The sequence below is a fragment of the Panicum hallii genome, chromosome 3, assembly GCF_002211085.1.
Source record: "Panicum hallii strain FIL2 chromosome 3, PHallii_v3.1, whole genome shotgun sequence".
Lineage (NCBI taxonomy): Eukaryota > Viridiplantae > Streptophyta > Magnoliopsida > Poales > Poaceae > Panicum > Panicum hallii.
The window spans coordinates 15,224,848-15,243,410 of NC_038044.1; the positions used below are offsets into that span (position 1 = coordinate 15,224,848).

Below are 18,563 nucleotides of genomic sequence, written 5' to 3' on the forward strand. Positions count from 1 at the left end.
CAAAACTAGATGATTTTGACTTAAAATAAAGATAAAACAACATGCAATTTGAAATGGAAGAGTACTTGATTTAATTTTCTAATGCTTGACTCTTCACTTACACTCATCGTTGTTGTACTACGCCACATGAAAGTACATAACAAAACTGCATGATTTTATTCAAGTTCATCGCAATAGAATCATAGACTTGCAAGCACACTCTCAACTTCAAAAAGATCCAATTAAGCACCTTTAGCAACATCATGCATTTATGTACTAAGCATATACTTTGTATTTTTCTTATAAGTGGTAACATCACTGGTGGGAGAGAGGGCTTCCTGATTTCTTTAGGGAAATAAACCGCATCTGCACCTCAATTCACAAGTCTTGCCCTATCAATCGAGGTGGGGTGGTGCACTTAGGGAAGAAGATGTTGTCAAACGAAATAAGAACTTGGATGGATGGATGATGGATCATATGACTACTAGATATAAAATCATTGCTAGCCGGATGGGGAAAGGAAATTTTAGATTTAATTGCTTAGACAAGTTGAAGAATATCCTAAACAAAACTTGTCCCCAGGGGAAATCATTGAAGCAAGCTAGGGTTCCTTATTGATAGAAGAAATTAATCGAAGTCCGGATGGAACCTCACCCCACATAGGGTAACAATGGGTGAGGGTGGAGTTACCGGTTACCACGACGAAAATGAATAAAAAGATACTCTTATAGATGTTTTCGCATTACAAGATGCTACAGTTACTGTCACCCAGAGTTTGATGTCAAGTGTCACACGACAGGTCTGATCGTGACTTGACATGCACGGGCTGAAAGGTAGAATAAATTATTTTTAATATTTCTAGATAATTGGTTAGTTTCATTTGTAATCATTTTAGTTGTGTCCATGGATCATCAATAGGATTACATTTGAATGAGAATCTCTTTTATTTTATATTTAGTTACTATTATCTTAAAACTCAACTATTCTTTTTACAAATCCAATTGTTTTAGAAAAATGCCTATTGAGTACAAAGGATCTGAGGTTAGTCATACCAGTTTTTTGTTTATTTGAGAAAGATATCTGGGTGAGGTCTAAGAAGGGACAAACTCAAAATTTGATATGATATAAGGAAATTTCAATTAGTTCGATTCATGATCTATAGTGTAAAAGTAGATTGATTGAAGATTATTCTAGTTCGACAAATTATAATTTATTGGAGATTGTATAGAGTTCGATACCGATAAATTTGCTTGTTCTACACTATTTTATAATGAAAACTATGTTGCTTGCTCTTCCCCTCAATATTCGCTTTGTCTGATCAAATTAAGGCCTCTTTTGGTTCCGATTATTTTGGATTTTGAAGGTTCGATTTTAGAAAATCCAAAAGTCGGATGACTCCCAGAATCGAGACTTCCAGAATAATCGGAACCAAACAGGGTCTAAGGCTAGATGTGGTTTCACTTCTAAAATTGAATCTTCAAAATTCAAAATAATCAGAACCAAACAGGGTCTAAGGCTAGATGTGGTTTCACTTCGGGACGAAAAAACTTCGAAGTGGTTCCTTCATTCCGAGGCATACCTTACGAGGGTACATTTGCAATTCCAAATGTCTGGAGGGGAACAAAATCATTTACCACGCAAACGCGCTCTACAGAGACAGACAGCCCCACTACCTTTACATTGCTGGCCCCCACTCCCAGCTGGCCCCACAGGCTGCGCACCTCAAACTCGTTGGGCCCACCTGCCCCCATTTCCCCTCCCTCCTATATATTTCACTCCCCGTGCGCAACGCCCGGCCTCTCTCTCCGCCTCCCCCATTTCTCTTCCCCTGCGATCCGAGGCCGCACACGCAGGGAGGAGAAGCGATCACCTGATCACCAGGGCGAGGCCTCGCGATATCGGTAACCACCATTCCCTCTGTTGATTCTCCATTAGAAATCCTGGCTTATCTCTTGCTCGATGTGATCCCGTTCCCAATCCCGATGGATTTGGCCGATTCGGTTCGTTGCGTTTCTGCGCGCCGCTGCGATCGGCTTGGTCTGCTAGGTTTAGCGGATCCGGGGAGCTAAATCGCGTAGTTTCATTGATAAGTTTGATCGATTTTGGGGGGAATTTATTCGAGGAATCCGGGCGTGTTTGACCGGCTCCGCTCGATTCAGCTTCGTTCCGACGCAGGTGCTCGGGAATCTCGGAGCGGTTTCCGCGCTTGTGGCCCCCCGAATCTGATCCGTTCCTGCGCTTCGTGTGCGCCGTTGCCGCAGATCTGCGTGCTGGTGGCATCGGCTCCCGCGGATCTAGTTGCGGTGGCTTTGTTTCTGGTGATATTGTTATCTTCGGAAGCTGTGGGGATCTATGTGCTGACTGCTGACGCCTTCGCTTTCGTCTTTTTTTCTCAGCGCAGGAGCGGAGATGGGGCTCACGTTCACGAAGCTGTTCAGCCGCCTCTTCGCCAAGAAGGAGATGAGGATCCTCATGGTTGGTCTCGACGCGGCCGGTAAGACCACCATCCTCTACAAGCTCAAGCTCGGCGAGATCGTCACCACCATCCCCACCATAGGTACGCCTTTCATCCGCATCCTGTGTCATGATTCACTACTGTTATACTTGCTTGTAACGTTAACTGTTGGTAATTCGGGAATGCATGCAATCTCCGTTCCTTGCTCTAGTTTGGGCCTAGGACTATGTGCTATGTAGGCTTAAGGAATGTTCTATTTTATCTCGACAACAGATGCCCTCAGAGCTTTGGACTTTAAGTTCGTTTGGGAATAATTGTATCGCCTGACTTAATGGTAGATAAATATTTTAGGATCCAGTGATATTTCACGCTTGATATTTACTTGAATATTTGTATAAGTGAATCTTATTTTAGAATTTGTAGGCTAGATGATGCAAAATCCCTGCGTGTTTCATCTCATATGTTGGCTTTCTGAAATTTCATTCTTCCTGAGTCCTATAAGTTGACTTCCACAAGGGACATAAGCTATGCTAAATAGATGATGATTAAACTACTGAGGTGTCAGCCTATTGTTTTGTGTTGAACCTTTTAATAACTGACCTCCTGAAATTCGATAGGTCATCAATTAGATAACTTGCCAGCACTTTCTGTAGTTATGATGCAAATTTGGCTCAATTATTAAAATTCAGATGGTCTTCATGGCATAGTTTTTTTAGCATTCTGTCATTTTGACTATTCCTAATTAAGCCATGGAATAACCACAACTATTTACCAAAGTAAATTTACCCTTTTTTTTTCAACCTTTAGTTGTGCCAGTGACCAATTCGATGTGTTCTGGATCGCTCGTGAGTCACTGAACATCTTTTACAATTATTATTGGTATTTGGTATAATCATGCTTAATATTATGCTTTTAACGAAGATATATAACTCCCAATTATACTTTTGACTTAGTTCTGTTGTGGGATTTTACCTTTGTTTCCCCTTGCCTTTGTGATTTATCTATCATCGATCTACAATTAAGTATTTAACTAAACTTGCTATCCATGAGACTGCAGGATTTAACGTTGAAACTGTTGAGTACAAGAACATTAGCTTCACTGTTTGGGATGTCGGTGGTCAGGACAAGGTAAGAAAAGTCCATATGACCTTTTTCTTTCGGTCATGATACATTTTTGCCATGCTAGGTGTTGCCAATTTTCTGTGTGTTATGACATAACTTGCGTAATAGGGAGTCATACATGGAACTGTGATGTGGTATATTACTTTTAACTTGGCATGTACTTGTGATCTGATATCTTCTTGGTTTCATTTTAACAGATCCGTCCCCTGTGGAGGCACTACTTCCAGAACACCCAGGGCCTCATTTTTGTTGTGGACAGCAACGACAGAGAGCGTGTTGTTGAGGCCAGAGATGAGCTCCATCGTATGCTGAATGAGGTATTACTATTTCCTTGCGATCATTTGAAATTAGATTGTCGTAGTAGTTACAGATGCATATGGCTTCATTCTGTGAAAATTACTACTTCAAGTACTTGTTTACTAGCTTTTTTCTTTTAGCCTTCAGCAGCACACAGTATCACAAAGATTTGGGAAATTATCTTACACCGAGGAAAGAAATCGTGTATCACTTTCCTTGTGTTAGTTAAAATCTAAATTCTCATTTACGGGATGTTTGAGTAGTATTGTTCGAAGAAGTTTAGTTCTTACAACTTCATGTATCTATTGATTAGTGACATTATTGTTGTCTTATGATGACAGGACGAGCTCCGTGATGCTGTGCTTCTGGTGTTTGCAAACAAACAAGATCTTCCTAATGCCATGAATGCTGCTGAAATCACCGATAAGCTTGGCCTGCACTCCCTGCGCCAGCGGCACTGGTATATATCCTATATTTCTGAAAGCATGCGCCTGCACAAATATTTATAACGAGAGGAATTGTGTTGATACAGAAAGGAATAGCATATGGTACAGCAATTTTTGCATAAATCGAATATTTAAACTTAAGCACCAAATATTCTGATTAGCGTGCAATATGTGCAACTGATGTATGCTATGTTTCCTTGATAATTACAATTAGACAATGTTTGTGCCCTTGAAGCTAATATCCATATCTTTACAATTTCAGGTACATCCAGAGCACATGTGCTACCTCTGGTGAGGGTTTGTATGAGGGGCTTGACTGGCTTTCCAACAACATCGCCAACAAGGTACCTTAGCAGAGTTGCTTACCATTGGGTATCTTTGGTATTTCCACCCGAAATGGTTGCGCAGCTGACCGTTTGTCTTTTAATTTCTCTACAGGCTTGAGGCATATTGGCAGGGCTCCAATCAATGAAAATACTTTGGATGTTGGAGCGCATATTGCCTTTACCATACTGCTATGCACTATATAGTCGTGACCGTGACAGATAATGTGGGGTGTTTTGGGGAGGATAAGGCTCCTTTTTCAAAGGAGCTAGTTATCAGATGTTTTCGTGGGTATTGTTAATTACCCGTGCTTGTGTTTTGGTCTGTGCAAGGTATACTATGTCGTGCTGTGTACCCTTCGTCTGAGGCGTTGTAGCATCGACTTGGCTCTTTGGCATAGCTAGCTTAATGGTCGCGTAATCTGCTGTATGCAGCATCCTATTTCGCTGCTTGCTTGTAAGCATCTGGAGCGTTTTGTACATTGGTACTCCGCCTCAGCAAGTCAGGAGGCGTGTGGCGGTGTGACTGGCACTCGTCAAGAAGCGAAATTGAGCCCGTTGCACGCACAGAAAAGCATTCCGGATAAGCTGCGTCCTGCGAGGGACTCTGATCAAAGTCAAGTCGTAGACATGGCCTGAACCAGGTCACCATGTGACGTGAAATTTGGCTCGGGAGCCTGGCAGCGTGCGTGCGTTCCAGTGGGCGAGTGCGAGTGCGCGACGCCCCCTGTGGCTTTGCACTTGACGTGCGCCGCTGTCGCGTTGAGAATTCGGCGCGACTCTTCGTCGACCATGCCGTAAACAGCCAGACAACTAGAACAAAGGGGCCTCCAGCTACAGCACGGGGACGCAGCGGCGCCCAGTGGGAGTGGCACGGGTGTCGGGCAAGACCCCAAGAACAGGTCATCCAGGCGATCGCGTGAATAAATGCCCCCTCCCTCCATTGCTTCCTAGCTCATCCGTGCACGATCATCAGTCATCACGTCTCCGACGTAACGTGACGCTACTTACTGTGTGAAACGAAAGAAAAAAAAAAGAAGGCGAGCATCGGAACATCTTGAATGCGCCCAAGCTGCCCCTTGCCCGATATCTGAACGCCGGTCATGTGAGCCTGGGAATTCCGGCGGGAGCACAAACTAGAACAAAGGCTTTCTGCCAGCTCCCAGAAATGAGAACTGAAAGGATATGGTTGCGGCCCGGCGGCGGCGCTCCCTCCCGTTTTCACATACACGTAGTACGTTCCAAGCGGCGGTCCCGGCCGGCCGGGTGCAGGCCAGCCTGTAGGAGTAGGAAGATGGAGATCAGGCGCCCTCACGTAGCGACGGTGGCGTGACGGATCGGAGCGGATCACGCAGTCCGCGCCATGCCGGCCCCTCTGCGCCTCTTCCAGCCGGCGTGGCAGCGCCCGTCGCCGAACGCGTGGCGCCTCCGCGTGGACGGCGGAACGCGTCGAGATGCGCATAGTAGACGTGAAGGAGGAGATCGAAAAAAAAAAGAAGACAAACAAGAGGATGGACGGGGGTGCTTTGGCAGCCGGAATCGCGATCATTAATGGCGAGTTCCTTCCTTCGTTCGTTCGTTTCTATTCTACCGGTGCTAGCTCCTGCTGCCGTCGTCATTAATGGCGGCCGGGTCGGAGCCCCCACGCACGATGGATGGAGAATCGGCAAGCCGCAAGCCAACCCGGGCGCCGGCGCCCGGTCTAGCTTGCTCGGCGAGCACGGCAACCGGGCGGTTTTGGCTTTGATTTCCATGCGAATCTCTTGCGAGCTCTCATTACCATTCCCGAATCCTAGAAGCTCGATCGACCAAACAGCGCGGTTACAAGCTGGAGGAGGAAACCTGAGCAGGGCCATGGCACGGCTACGAGCCAGCGCCAGCGCGCCGCGATATGATACGAACCAACAAGAAACCAACCGTCCCGAATTAATTCTGCTCTCGATCCGGGCAGAAGCTAGCTAGCGTCCGAGCGCAGGCAGGTAGCCATCTCACGCGAGCGGCTCGGTCCGGTCCAGCCGTGGCCGTCCGATCTCCCGAGACGTGCACGCACCGCACAGCTCGCACACCGGCAGCTTAGCGGCGTGCACCGCCGCTACGGCGGCCGTCTATATATACACCACCACGATCGCTGGGATAGGCCGGCCGCCTCCGAATTCATTCATCCCCTGCACACCACCGCTTGTCAACAAACTAGTAGCCGCGAGCTCGCCGCCAGCATCCAAGCCGGCCGGCCGGTGGCAGGGACCCCGGCGTACGTCGGCGGCGCAGCTAACTGCCATGGCGGCGGCGCACCATCAGCAGCGTCCGCGGGCGGCGGCGGCGCTCCTCCTCGTGGCGGTGGCGGCGCTGCTGCTGGCGTCGGCGCCGCCGAGCGGGGCGCAGCCGCTGCCATCGCCGGCTGCGGCTGCGCCGGGGCCGTCGGGCTCCGGCGGGATCGACCCGGCGTGCATGACGTCGCTGCTCAACATGTCGGACTGCCTGACGTACGTGACCAAGGGGAGCACGGCGCGGCGGCCCGACGCGCCGTGCTGCCCGGAGCTGGCGGGGCTGGTGGGCTCCAACCCGGTCTGCCTCTGCGAGCTCCTCTCCGGCGCCGCCGACTCCTACGGCATCGCCGTCGACTACGACCGCGCGCTCGCGCTCCCGGGGATCTGCCGCGTCGCCACCCCGCCCGTCTCCACCTGCACAGGTTCGCCCCGCTCAGTTCACTCGCCGCCCTTTCCTCTGGACGCTGCTGATTGCGGCGGCGGCTTGGATTTGTGAGTCCGCGCACTGATTAATCGTGGGTCACTGATGAGAAATTGCAGCTATGGGGTATCACGTCCACGTGGGCCCAGCTGCGGCGCCCATGTCAGGATCTCCGTCGCCCATGTCAGGCATGGCTCCCTCCGGGGAGGGCCCAGTTTTCCCAGGTAAAGCACATCAACTCAGCAATGGGTGATCCGTGCTCGTACTTTTGATCAGTTATAATGCTGCAACTGTTTTGCATCGACTCAAGCCAAGATTATGGTTCTCCTGTTTGAATGGAGAATTTCAACAGGAGATCAACATCTAAAGGAATACAGTTCATGCTGAGCACACTCCTAAAACTTGATTGTCTCGTGCGGTAAAATGTTTTTCCTTTTGGTAAATAGAACATCAAACACACCGATCGAAGTAGTAGTAACTTGACTTGAGTAGTTGGTTGACGCTGAATGCTGCCGTGCCGATCGCTGTCCGTCATGCAAGACGTTGGTGATCGTAGGTGATATCGCATCCATTAAGTGATAAATGCTCGTATTGACCTGATAATGAATACACTCTGACGCTCCGTACAGTTTGGCCCATCCACTCGTCACGCATTTAATCACCATCGCTAATCCCCACTCTGCTGTCACTAGTAGCAGCACTTAGTACTTCCTGATCAATCGACGGCTCACCTGAAAACTTCACGTGCATCATTCTGCAGGGACATCGCCGGTCGCGTCGCCTCCGTCCTCGACCAGCCACGCGGCGCGGCGCTCCTCCTCCGCCTGCGGCATCCACCTCGCCGCCCTCGCCATGCTGCCGCTCGCCGCCGCCGCCGCCGCCGCCAGCGGGATGCTCTAGACTGAGGAGGGGCTCCACACCCCGCCGCTGCTTCGATCATCGATTCCTTTGTCTCAACTCGATCAACATTGTCCTGCACATTGCATACATAGTATATGCTGCTTGTTATGCTCTGCACTGCTACCTGCTAGCTCTTGTATACCGTGGTGGCTCGTGTGGCACTGGCCTGTGTTCTTGGCGGCTGCTGCTGCTGGGACGGTTACCGTTTTGGTGTGTAGTACACATGACCCCCTGGATTCCTTCACTTTGCTGTTGTGCGCCCTCTTCCTCCCGCTCACGCCTTCCATGTGATCCGTCTCTGCTGTGCATATCTTTACAAGGATAGCCTTTGGCTGTCGTCACGAGTCACAGAACATGGCACTGAATCCCGGCGGCGGCCGGGGACGCGGACACGCGCGGATCGGCCAGCGCCGCCAGCGTGAACCGAGCCGAGCGGCGAGCGTGGCGTCCTCGCCGGCATTGATTGTCCAGACCACGTCGAGTGAATGAACCAACACGCCAGTCCGTTGGTGCCCATTGAATTCCCCCAACCGCCGCTTTGATGGGCGGCGCTCCCATCCCATGTGACGCCACTGAGCTCGGCGGCAGCACTGAAGAAGCCTTTTTCCGCTGTGGTCACCAGGCCAAGCAGGCAAGCACTAATTAGAAGTCCCTGTCAACATATCCGCGAGACTAATTTACGAGATAAATTTATTAAACATAATTAGTCAATAATTTGATAATACGATGCTACAGTAAACATATGCTAATTATAGATTAATTAGATTTAGTAGATTTGTCTCGCGAATTCGACTCATTCATATAATTAGTTTTATAATTATCTTATATTTAGTCCTCCTAGTTCGGATTTGAAGATAGGGATGTGATAAGTACTGAACTTTATTCCTTCGGTTTGGTTCGCTTGTGTCGGGTTTACGGGCAAGCGTCCAAGAAGGTTTTGTGCAGGTGCGGTCAGGATTCTGTTGGGCGGATGCACGGAGAAAGAGGAAAAGGGTGGCGCAGGAGGATTCATGAGATGGCCAGATGGGTCAGGCTCAGGAGTCAGGATTCAGTTTCCAACTTTCAGAGGAGTCTCTCCTTCACCGTGCATGCGAGTGGAGGTTTCGTGTAGACATTCAGAAAACCTGGATCCATTTGGGAGCCGGAACAGGGACGGAGGAGGGAGCATCTTTTCTTCAGCTGATGTACAGATCGAGAGAGCAACGCCGTCGCCTCCTGGACGGCCTTCAATGGCTGTATTCGCATTTCCTCTTCCTCGTGAGTCCATCGCGCTGGCCGGTGCAGCCTACAATCTGTACAATACAGTATCACAGCCTAGACTTGCTGGGACTGCACACCATAAATATAAGCACAAGAAATCTTTCAAAAAAAAATACTAGTATAAGTACAAGAGGTGTAGGGTTGTAGAGATCTGATGGATTCGCGGGATTACCAAGAAATTTACACCACTCGACAAGGAAGATTACAGATGACAATGGATCCAGACGTTTTTGAATTCTAGCACAAATTATGATCTAGCAGACCCAAGCAATCTAAATAAATAAATAAAAACACTAAACTTGTTCCGAATGCATCTTCATCCAGCATAGCCTAAAGTTTGTTCTTTGGACGAGATACCAAAACCCAGCATAGACTATGGATACAACTAAGTGGTAAGCACTAACAAAGAGTTGTCTTCCAGCTCCTGCCTACTTACCACTAAACACCGCTGGTGGTAACCCAAAGGCCAATATTTAATCAGGAACTAAAAACGGTAGAATCCAGGCGAAACCTTGTGAATCAATTAGGTGTAACCTGTTCCTTGAGTCAAGATGGATGGTTCCAATAAGTCCACTTTCTCATATCCCGACGCTAAGTCGCTAACACACGTTGCAGCTCCTCCGACAGTAACCGGGCAATGCTGCGGTTCCCACCATGTACTCTGGGTTCTTTATGCACTCTCCCAGGGCCGCCCATTTTGCGCAACTCTCATTCTCGTCGGTGCAATTGCCTCGTGTGTGATGTACCTTGTCAAACGAGGCCACGCGGATCCACTTTGTAGCTGACCATTTCTCGCCCTTTATGACTGGGCATCCAGCGTGGAGGCTCATTGAATCGGTGGTGCCATCTGGGCTAAGGTTGAAGAAAAGGAGGGCGTCCCCTCTTCGTGGTTTCACTGGGGAAGAAGTTGCATATCCATTGAGAAGTATGCCAAAGATGGGAATACAAAAACCTGTTGTGGTTAGAAAACTATACCTGCAATGCCTTTCTGAGAACATTCTGACAAGGTTACATCTTTACCATCGTCAAACTCCTGTTGAGAAATCCACAGAGAATTGTCTAATATGAGACCTCAAAATAAACTGTGAATGTGCACAAGAGATGGATGTACCCAAGGAAAACAATCTGAACCATTTTCTATCATTTTCTTAAATGCTGCCACCACAAAACTAAAAGAAAAATTACCTCGGCCAATGGGAAAACTGTTTCCCCTCCTTCTTCTACATCAGTTAAGTACAAAAGAACAGTAGCATAGCGATGACCACCACGGACAGTGTTAACATTGTCAGTGAAGTAATCATAGTGCGGTTCATACTTCTCCCCATGCTTATATCTTAAGACTTGGATATCTTCACCATTCTCTGAGTACAATAGAACACCCATAAGCAAAATATTCAAAATTATCACTCAAAAAGCAATACAGATATTTTATTCTTCTGGCAGGTCCAACCTGTACACGAGATTGGAAAATATAAACAGAAGAGCAACAAGGAAAATGTCAAAACAACTTATTCTATTATTGAAACAGATTTTTTTTTACAACAAGGTGTTAGAAGAGACGCATGAAGAAAAACCTTTGATAAGCTAATCCTCAGAATCAGGTAATATAGCTTGGCACTAAAGGACTTGCCTTGCTTATTTAGGTACAGTATACAGTAGATTTGACGCTACTACTGATACACGCATACAGCCAACTAACATGAATAACCATTCTGGAGCACTCAATAAAATGATCAGAGAAATAGACTGGTTGCGAATTTCTATAGGCATTAAATGGAAGGCATGATTTGACCCATAGATGATGGCCTTTTGCAATATCTGCTGAAATTACAAAGTACTCTTATCATGTAACTTTTGACAACAACTACATATAATTCCACAAAAGGAAATAAGATTGCTGAATATAACCTGCCAAACATGTTCTATTACTATGTGTTTTGAGCCTCCAAAATTGCAAGAATATAGAAGTAAAGTGTTACTCCGTCAATGAGAACCACAACCTTTTGGAAGAAATGTCCATGCAGCAATTTTGTCCTCTATACTCGCAACAATTGGATCCTACACATTTGAGTATCACTGTTCATCAAGAAATAACCATGTAAACAAATGAAATGTTTCAACAGCCGACTGTACCATACTCTTGGACTCGGGCTACAATTAGTCATAGGATTTAGAGATATTTTATGCCTAAAGAAAAAAAAATATATATATGAACAGCTGATTGACCCCACCTAGCATGTTTCACACAATTAAAAATCCCCACAAGATAAACCCAAATTCAATCTTTCATCCAAATGAACATGCCAAAGAAATGCTCAGCATCCACTAATAGACCATATCAATTTTAAGACTTGTTTTACTGCCTACCGACGAGTTGGAAAATGAATGCTCATACAGAGCTAATTTGATTTCAAAAATAAACCAATTAGCTTGTCCAAAAGGTCATATATTTTAGAAAACAGCGGGCGTATTTATCAAATTGTAAAAAGATAGAGGAAAGCATTTATAGAACGTTTCAGAACTCCCCATTCTCATCCATTAAACCACAGCGGCATTTTTTGTTTCTGCTTCCCCCTCATCAGCAATATCTTGTGTACGAAAAGGGGACCTAAGCAATACTCATCAGTGTGAACGGGCCAAAAATGGGCTTTAGCTTGCTTTGAATACAAGATGGCATATCCCATAACAACAGGCAAACGTGCTCATTAAAAAATTCCGCATTTTAGGGGTAGTTTGTGATGATCGAACTAGTGAGATGCCCTCTGGGTTAGAGACGATGCAGTATGATTGAGCAATATCTATGGCATACTGATGTAGAAGAGGATTCTAATTGTTGTTTTGCAGAGGCAATACCAAACAGGAAAAGTAAAGAGGCGGTAGGATAGTAAGAAGGGCCTTAACCTGGCCTTTCCTGAGGAAGGTGCCGGAGCTGGTGCGGACTTCACTAAGAGTGCTCTTGCCGGACATGTTATCGGCCACTGCCGACCTCTTGAGCTCCGCTCTAGCCTGAAGAAACGCAGATGAAGAAATCCCAAAATTCAGTCAATTCAGGGCTTTCATTTCATGATAGCAGAGACAAGCGTTCTGTGGACTGGGGGCGGCAGAGTGGCACTGACGAGGGAGATGAGGTGGTTGGCCTCGTCGTAGCTGAGGAAGTTCTGGTACAGGAACACCCTGTGCCGTACAGGCGTCATGGCTCGCGCATCAGTCAGCTCATCCGGTTTTCGATGAAATCGAGACGGCAAACAAGCAGAAACAAAGCGACCGATCGAATGGGGATGGGGGCTGCCTACCTGGGTTTCCAGGAGATCTGGCGGGAGTGGTGCGGGTACACGACGGCCGCCGGGTACACCGAGCTGCCCTTGCCGCCTGCCCGGGCAGCGCCGGAGCGGCCGGCTGGGAGCGTGAGGAGGGAGAGGAGGAGGAGGAGCCGCGCGAGGGCAGGAGGGCGGCCCCCCGCCCATGGAGAACTCGCCGCCATTGCAACGGAGAGATCCCTCACTCACCCACCTGCTCCTGCTCCTGCTCCTGCTCCTGCTCCGGAGGAAAAAGGGGGAAGGAAGAGGCGTGCGGCGGCGCGCGGTGATGCGAGCACGGCGGCGGCGAGTGGCCCGTTGGAAGTGGTCGCCACGTTCTGCGGGTAGGGAGACGGATCCCTCCGCTCCAGTCCCCGCGCCGTCGATCGAACGGCCACCCGCGCGCCAGAGGAAACGTGCGCGCACGAGCGGCAAACGACCGAAGGCAAACCCAACTACCAAAGGTCTGACCACCACGCAGGTCAAGGTCACAGCCCCTACGAACAAATTCTAAGAACAGATAAACTACCCGTCCATCCATTCACAGTAGTTAAGAATCAAGTAACAAATAGGGGAGGACATATTGTACACTTCGAAAGCGCGTTTCCTTTCAGTAAGATTCAGATCCTGGAAGATTCAAAACTTGACAGAGCTACAAACTACAAAGGTCAAAAATACAAACTTTGGAAAGAAAAACAGGATTTGGCTGCTATATTGGAAGCAAACGAGCCAATATTGTGGGGGAAATTTTGCAGGTATACAATATAAACTAATGACTAGCTGCTTCTTTCGAAATTGTACTCTGATTACATTTGCTGTACAACATAACAATCATATATGATCTCTAACCGTATCTCTCTGGTTGCAGAAAATTTCCCTGAGAAACATATACCTAGACGTCCTTGTGTAGGTTCCACGGTATCGTGTTCGTGAGTCACACAAAAAACTAATTGGTGATTTAGGTCCTGGCACCTGCAGTATCATATCCATAATAGTAGTTAGTCATGGCTATGCAAGTATGCGTTACTGGACTTCACAGTGTTTTGTGAATTGCTTAAGGAAATGCAGATTGCTGCGGAGATAATATAAAATCAAGAAGACATATACCTTTGTTGTGCTTACTTGTCGGTAACAGCTCTTCAGCACCGATTCTAATGTTAGTGTTTGATGAGCGCCGTTTTGATTTGCCATCTAGCATTTCAACGTCCACAATAAAGGTTCCACAGACAGGACGGTGGTCGGAAAATTTAGACTCCCCTCGGAAGTAGGATAACTGAGCAATACCATCTCCATGCCATAGTATTCTATCACACCTGAACATGTGGAACACTAGGTAACTTGTACGATATTAATCATTGCATAGTTGATTGAACAGGTAATACATTAGACCGGTAGTTGGCATGGAAGAAAAATGAAATAACACATGCAGCCTATTGCAGACTCAAATTTTGGGAAATGTAATTCATGAATACAGAATTTGTGAATCATCTGATTTTTAGTGAAATATGAGAATGATTCCTCTTTTATGTTTCCATAAACTTGACCAACTTGCTGTCCAAATGTGATTTGCCGCATCTAAAAAATCATGTTGTGGTACAGAAACAGGGACGATACCAGGTTATTAGGTTGCAAATAGGTTTCTGGAGTCTGGACTGTGGATAACTTATAGCATACTAGATCTGAAATTTCTGAGAGTATCTTTAACATTGTACTTACCAGGCTGGGGTTCTCCTCTTTTTCTTTGATGTGGCTGTTTCTCCAGCATAAGAATCGGAGTTGCAAGAGTACTTGTATGTGGGAGCAAAATATATCTTCTCCTCACTCCACCCCTTGAACACTCTTCCAGACGCACGCTGGATATTGAGCTAAGAAAATATGTGCAAAATGTTAGTAAATTGTAATATCATTTAACCAGAATATAAAATAAAAACATGGGCTAGTTTCTCAATCCATAACTAGTCTTCCTAGAAAAAAAAAGGTGCTCTATTTTCAGTATTTCACCTGATCCTTCTCGAAAAGGGCATCCCAGTTATTTTCAGTCAGAAGTTTCTTGGTATCTTCATAGCTCAAGGAAATACGGTAGTTCAGATCCCCTAGCCATATTGCCCGACTGAAATAAACATAAGATGAATTAAAAAAAACAGATGGCAGAAATAACCACTTCAAACATTTGCAGCATGACTTTATTACTCATGGTCAAGAATTCTCTCAGGGATTCTTCGCCCAGATCTTCTACAAATCCTTCGAAATTGTGTGAGCCTCAGAATCTCTAACACATCTATATTCCGCCTCAACTCATCTCCTTCTTTCTCACCTGAAGCCAAATGGCTGCAGATGAAACAAAAGCTCGTCTGATACAATGTCATGCTTACTGATATACATCCCTGAAACAAAAAGCAAGCATCACTTAAGGGATTTACTGCACAGTATATGAAATACATTTAGATATTCCTTTTTGGTTCTTACCTTGTTTCCAAGATATCCCATTATTCCACGACCAACACAGGACGTTCTCAAATGGCCTATATGCTGCACTAGTTCTTTCTTTGCCCATACTGTGACAAAAATACCAACCATTTGTTTGCAAGATATGAGGTTATACTTAAGCTGGTCCCTGGAGGCAGAAGCAGCCGAAGTAACGCCATCATCACTTAGACCAAATATATCATTCAATTTGTCATCCAATTCATCCTCTTCAGAAGAGTCCATTTCATTAGCATATGCTTGTGGGCACCGAAAGCAAGCATCTTTGTAGGATTTTTTGGCCATTTCCACCGGGCAATTGCAGAATTTAAGCTGTTTTCTCCGGGACGGCATGTAAGATTTCCTGATGGATTTCAAGGACTTTTGGAAGATTACAGAACCGCTAGATGTTCTTGAACGGTTGGAGGATGAAGCGTCAAGGCCTGGCGTTGATTGGGATGAGGTTGAATCAAGGGAAGGAGATGGTTTGTTCTGAAAAATATCAGCATCAGTGCCAACTTGTCTATTTAGCGCACGGTTTATAAGAGCAAGCCATCTTGCAGCTGGTTCGTTGTCTTCTATCACAAGCACATTACCAGCATTGAGAGGAACAATTTCCTGAAATCTGTCAAAAGATTAAATAAGGAAAGATATGATGGCATCTTCTGTCGGGTTAAGCAATAAAAAAAATTCTAAACCTTGACAGAAACATTAAAGTCATTTAGGAAAACAAAAATAAAGTCCAGAATCTCAGTTACAGTCAAAGAGATTATGGAATCTAAGAAATCAAGAAAATCCAAGATATAATGAATATTAAATGTATGTGAATCCTGGAGTTGGCTTCTCCCTCCTGCTCTTTGTTTCTTTTTTGTTTTCTTTATTTGTTCCTTGTAATTGTCTTGTAACACTGTCTCCTTAATGAAATACATGAATTGCACATTCTAAAAAGCATATGTGAAAGAAACATGGAATAAAACATAAGGAAAATATTAACCATTTCTCTGAGAAAACGTTAGCACTGCAATTAACAATATTGACGTGGATAAAATTCTGAGTTATATGAGAATGGTTACCCTAAAACATAAATATCTGAATGGTCATCAGCAGGAAGAAAGTCATCCAGTTTCAACTCAGAGGTAGGCGCTTTCCCTCCAACATTCCACGTGGAGACAAATATCCTAAATAAGGAACTAAAGAGTTAAGAAACTGTTCTGGTTTTCATGTATAACTGAGCATGCAAGGTTAATTGTCTGACCTGATATGTTCATTTTTTGTAGCGTTTGAAGAGTGGCTTAGAAAATGGCTGAGGCGTATGCTCCTAACCTCTGCTTCCATTTAGTCCACGAAAATACATATATAAATAAGCCGATCAAATTAAATATGTACCGTCAGTAGAGTTAGCTAGAGGGAGCAAATCGGATAGAAATCAACCTGAAAGTTTCCGGAAGGGGGATGAAGATGGTGACTTCGAGTTGCCTGATCCACATTTAGCTACAATAGACAAAAGAATATGAAAGTAATCAAGATAAATTAGCAAAGTTGTACTAAATGCAGTTTATACAAAATGTTAAGAGCCTGAAATGAAGAGATCGAGTGCAGCACCATATTTAAATTTGTTGGATCTCTTCATTTCATTTCAAAACTTCAACATTTTGTAGAAACCAAAGTTCAAACTCCTCACCATTTTCAATACAGATAGGATGAAATTTGATAAAGCTATCCTAAGATATATGTTACCATTTATCAGCGTACTAGTAGACATTGAGTGATGATGGAGTTTCTCAAAAGAAAGATGATGAACTAACCTGTGGAGCAGCTTGCACGGTCTGTCCTCTTAACGACTTTCTTATCTTTTGTCCCAAAAAGCTTTGGCTGACAGCCCTATAGTACAAAACAAAACACTTTTTAAGTCAAGTGCTCCATTTAATTGCAATTATGCGAATGCATTCAAGATACCTCGACAAATAGAGGGGGAAGGAGCGAGGATAGAAAATTCAGAAAGGATATGATCACGACATGAACAACGGTGAAACAATAGGCACATCAACACATACCTTCATCTTTCCATCATCTGGGAAAGCCATCCCCTTTTGAAGTCAGAAGAACAATGACAGCTTTTACCCCTCAAACGTCAACCCTGAACAAATGATTTAATAGAATCAAAGGCTGACGACAGATCATCAAGGCTATGGCAAGTGTAATAAGTCATGAAACCAACTGAGAAATCCAGATATTAGCAGCAGAGAAAAGAAGCATACACATGGAATTCTGACAGGAAATATAAAAAAAGGAGCAGTTGTACGAAAACTTCACTTTTTCTCAGACAAGTACGAAAACTACGCCGGATCCAGACCGTTATTCGAAACCAAGTTCCTCCGCTGGTCGACTACAACAACATAAAAACACCGCAAAACTAACAGAAAGATGCAATTTTTCACATAAAAAATCAAACATTGCGTCCACAAGTCCCTCAACAAAGAATGGTCCTTTCGAAATCCAACCGTTCTCGAATTCAGAACGCAGTAAGCAACAGAAGCAACGAGAAATAGGACAGAAGAACATCGTGAAACTGGAGATTTCGCAGCAGCAGAAACGCACCAATCAGCAGCTCCAGCGCCCAATCCGCCCGCCCGGTAGGCCACAAACTCCGAGCTCCGCTTCCCCCGGCCGAGAGCCCGGATCGGAATCCTCCTAAAACCCCAGCGGAGAATCCACCAACTCCGCAACCATTCCTCCCAGACGCAACCAGAAAAGGCCGCGGTGGCGGCGGAGGGACGCCTCAAAGCCGGGGCTGGGTCTGCAGGAACCCGACGAGGGCACGGCCATCCGGGTCGGCCCCCTCCCCTCCTCCCCCGAGGATTAAACTACTTGGCCGCGACAACTGTACAGCGGGGCGTGGGCCGGCGCGGTTCCACGGCATTTCTTGGTGGGGATCGGGCGGGCAAATTGTTTACGGGCGCAGAGGCGCGTCGCGGGCACGGTCTCGAGCGGGTGGGGGTGGTTGACCGTGAGACGGGGGAGCGGGAGGAGGAGGACGAGACGAGGCGAGAGAGGCGCTTGAGCGGCGCACGTGCGGCTCGTCGGATTGGGCTTGGCGCGGGCGAAGCGGAGACGGTTGGGTCGGGACCTTGGCCACCTGGGGGCGAGGTGAAGGTCGCCAGGACGAGAGGCGCCACGGGTCAACCCCGTCCTTGCGTGCTTTACACCACTGCCGCCACTGCGTAAAACACTAAACCTTTCCTTTCAAAAAGAAATAAAACACTAATCTTGCAATTGGTGAGCTCATGATTCCATCCTTAACCAAAAAAGAATTGGAATAATCTTCATCAGTCTA

The 18,563-nt window shown here is 46.1% G+C and overlaps 3 protein-coding genes across 4 annotated transcripts; 2 read left to right on the forward strand and 1 right to left on the reverse strand.

The window, feature by feature from the left end:
- Positions 1 to 1,721: 1,721 nt before the first annotated feature.
- On the forward strand, positions 1,722 to 5,099 carry LOC112886273 (ADP-ribosylation factor 2). 2 transcript variants are annotated; one of them, XM_025952115.1, is made up of 7 exons: positions 1,722 to 1,880; positions 2,376 to 2,536; positions 3,492 to 3,562; positions 3,754 to 3,873; positions 4,195 to 4,313; positions 4,562 to 4,643; positions 4,738 to 5,099. In XM_025952115.1, the coding sequence occupies exons 2-7, from the start codon at positions 2,389 to 2,391 to the stop codon at positions 4,741 to 4,743; spliced, it is 546 nt and encodes a 181-aa protein (XP_025807900.1). In that variant the 5' UTR covers positions 1,722 to 1,880; positions 2,376 to 2,388; the 3' UTR covers positions 4,744 to 5,099. The 2 variants fall into 2 exon arrangements, with proteins under 2 accessions (XP_025807900.1, XP_025807901.1); XM_025952116.1 differs by having other exon boundaries at positions 1,769 to 1,880; positions 2,381 to 2,536.
- Positions 5,100 to 6,542: 1,443 nt separating this feature from the next.
- Positions 6,543 to 9,583, forward strand: LOC112887764 (non-specific lipid transfer protein GPI-anchored 2-like). Its single transcript, XM_025954027.1, has 3 exons — positions 6,543 to 7,311; positions 7,430 to 7,534; positions 8,071 to 9,583. Exons 1-3 carry the CDS (start codon positions 6,900 to 6,902, stop codon positions 8,208 to 8,210), a joined length of 657 nt encoding a protein of 218 aa, XP_025809812.1. The 5' UTR covers positions 6,543 to 6,899; the 3' UTR covers positions 8,211 to 9,583.
- Positions 9,584 to 10,069: 486 nt separating this feature from the next.
- Positions 10,070 to 18,407, reverse strand: LOC112885273 (type I inositol polyphosphate 5-phosphatase 10-like). The gene is made up of 18 exons (XM_025950927.1): positions 17,828 to 18,407; positions 17,284 to 17,366; positions 17,035 to 17,110; positions 16,661 to 16,720; positions 16,485 to 16,554; positions 16,303 to 16,407; positions 15,233 to 15,854; positions 14,957 to 15,150; positions 14,768 to 14,876; positions 14,483 to 14,631; positions 13,874 to 14,079; positions 12,764 to 12,971; positions 12,587 to 12,644; positions 12,372 to 12,476; positions 11,471 to 11,528; positions 10,656 to 10,831; positions 10,446 to 10,503; positions 10,070 to 10,365 (listed from the first exon to the last, which is right to left on the reverse strand). Exons 2-18 carry the CDS (start codon positions 17,311 to 17,313, stop codon positions 10,070 to 10,072), a joined length of 2,580 nt encoding a protein of 859 aa, XP_025806712.1. The 5' UTR covers positions 17,314 to 17,366; positions 17,828 to 18,407.
- Between the last annotated feature and the right edge of the window lie 156 nt (positions 18,408 to 18,563).

Coding starts and splice junctions, on each gene's coding strand:
- LOC112887764 (XM_025954027.1), top strand. CDS start 6,900: ATGGCGGCGGCGCACCATCAGCAGCGTCCGCGGGCGGCGGCGGCGCTC. Junction 7,312..7,429: donor GCCCGTCTCCACCTGCACAG/GTTCGCCCCGCT, acceptor GAGAAATTGCAG/CTATGGGGTATCACGTCCAC. Junction 7,535..8,070: donor GGAGGGCCCAGTTTTCCCAG/GTAAAGCACATC, acceptor ATCATTCTGCAG/GGACATCGCCGGTCGCGTCG.
- LOC112885273 (XM_025950927.1), bottom strand. CDS start 17,313: ATGGCTTTCCCAGATGATGGAAAGATGAAG. Junction 16,721..17,034: donor CCGTGCAAGCTGCTCCACAG/GTTAGTTCATCA, acceptor TGTCTATTGTAG/CTAAATGTGGATCAGGCAAC. Junction 10,366..10,445: donor TTCTCAGAAAGGCATTGCAG/GTATAGTTTTCT, acceptor CTTCTTCCCCAG/TGAAACCACGAAGAGGGGAC.
- LOC112886273 (XM_025952115.1), top strand. CDS start 2,389: ATGGGGCTCACGTTCACGAAGCTGTTCAGCCGCCTCTTCGCCAAGAAG. Junction 2,537..3,491: donor CACCACCATCCCCACCATAG/GTACGCCTTTCA, acceptor ATGAGACTGCAG/GATTTAACGTTGAAACTGTT. Junction 3,874..4,194: donor TCCATCGTATGCTGAATGAG/GTATTACTATTT, acceptor TTATGATGACAG/GACGAGCTCCGTGATGCTGT.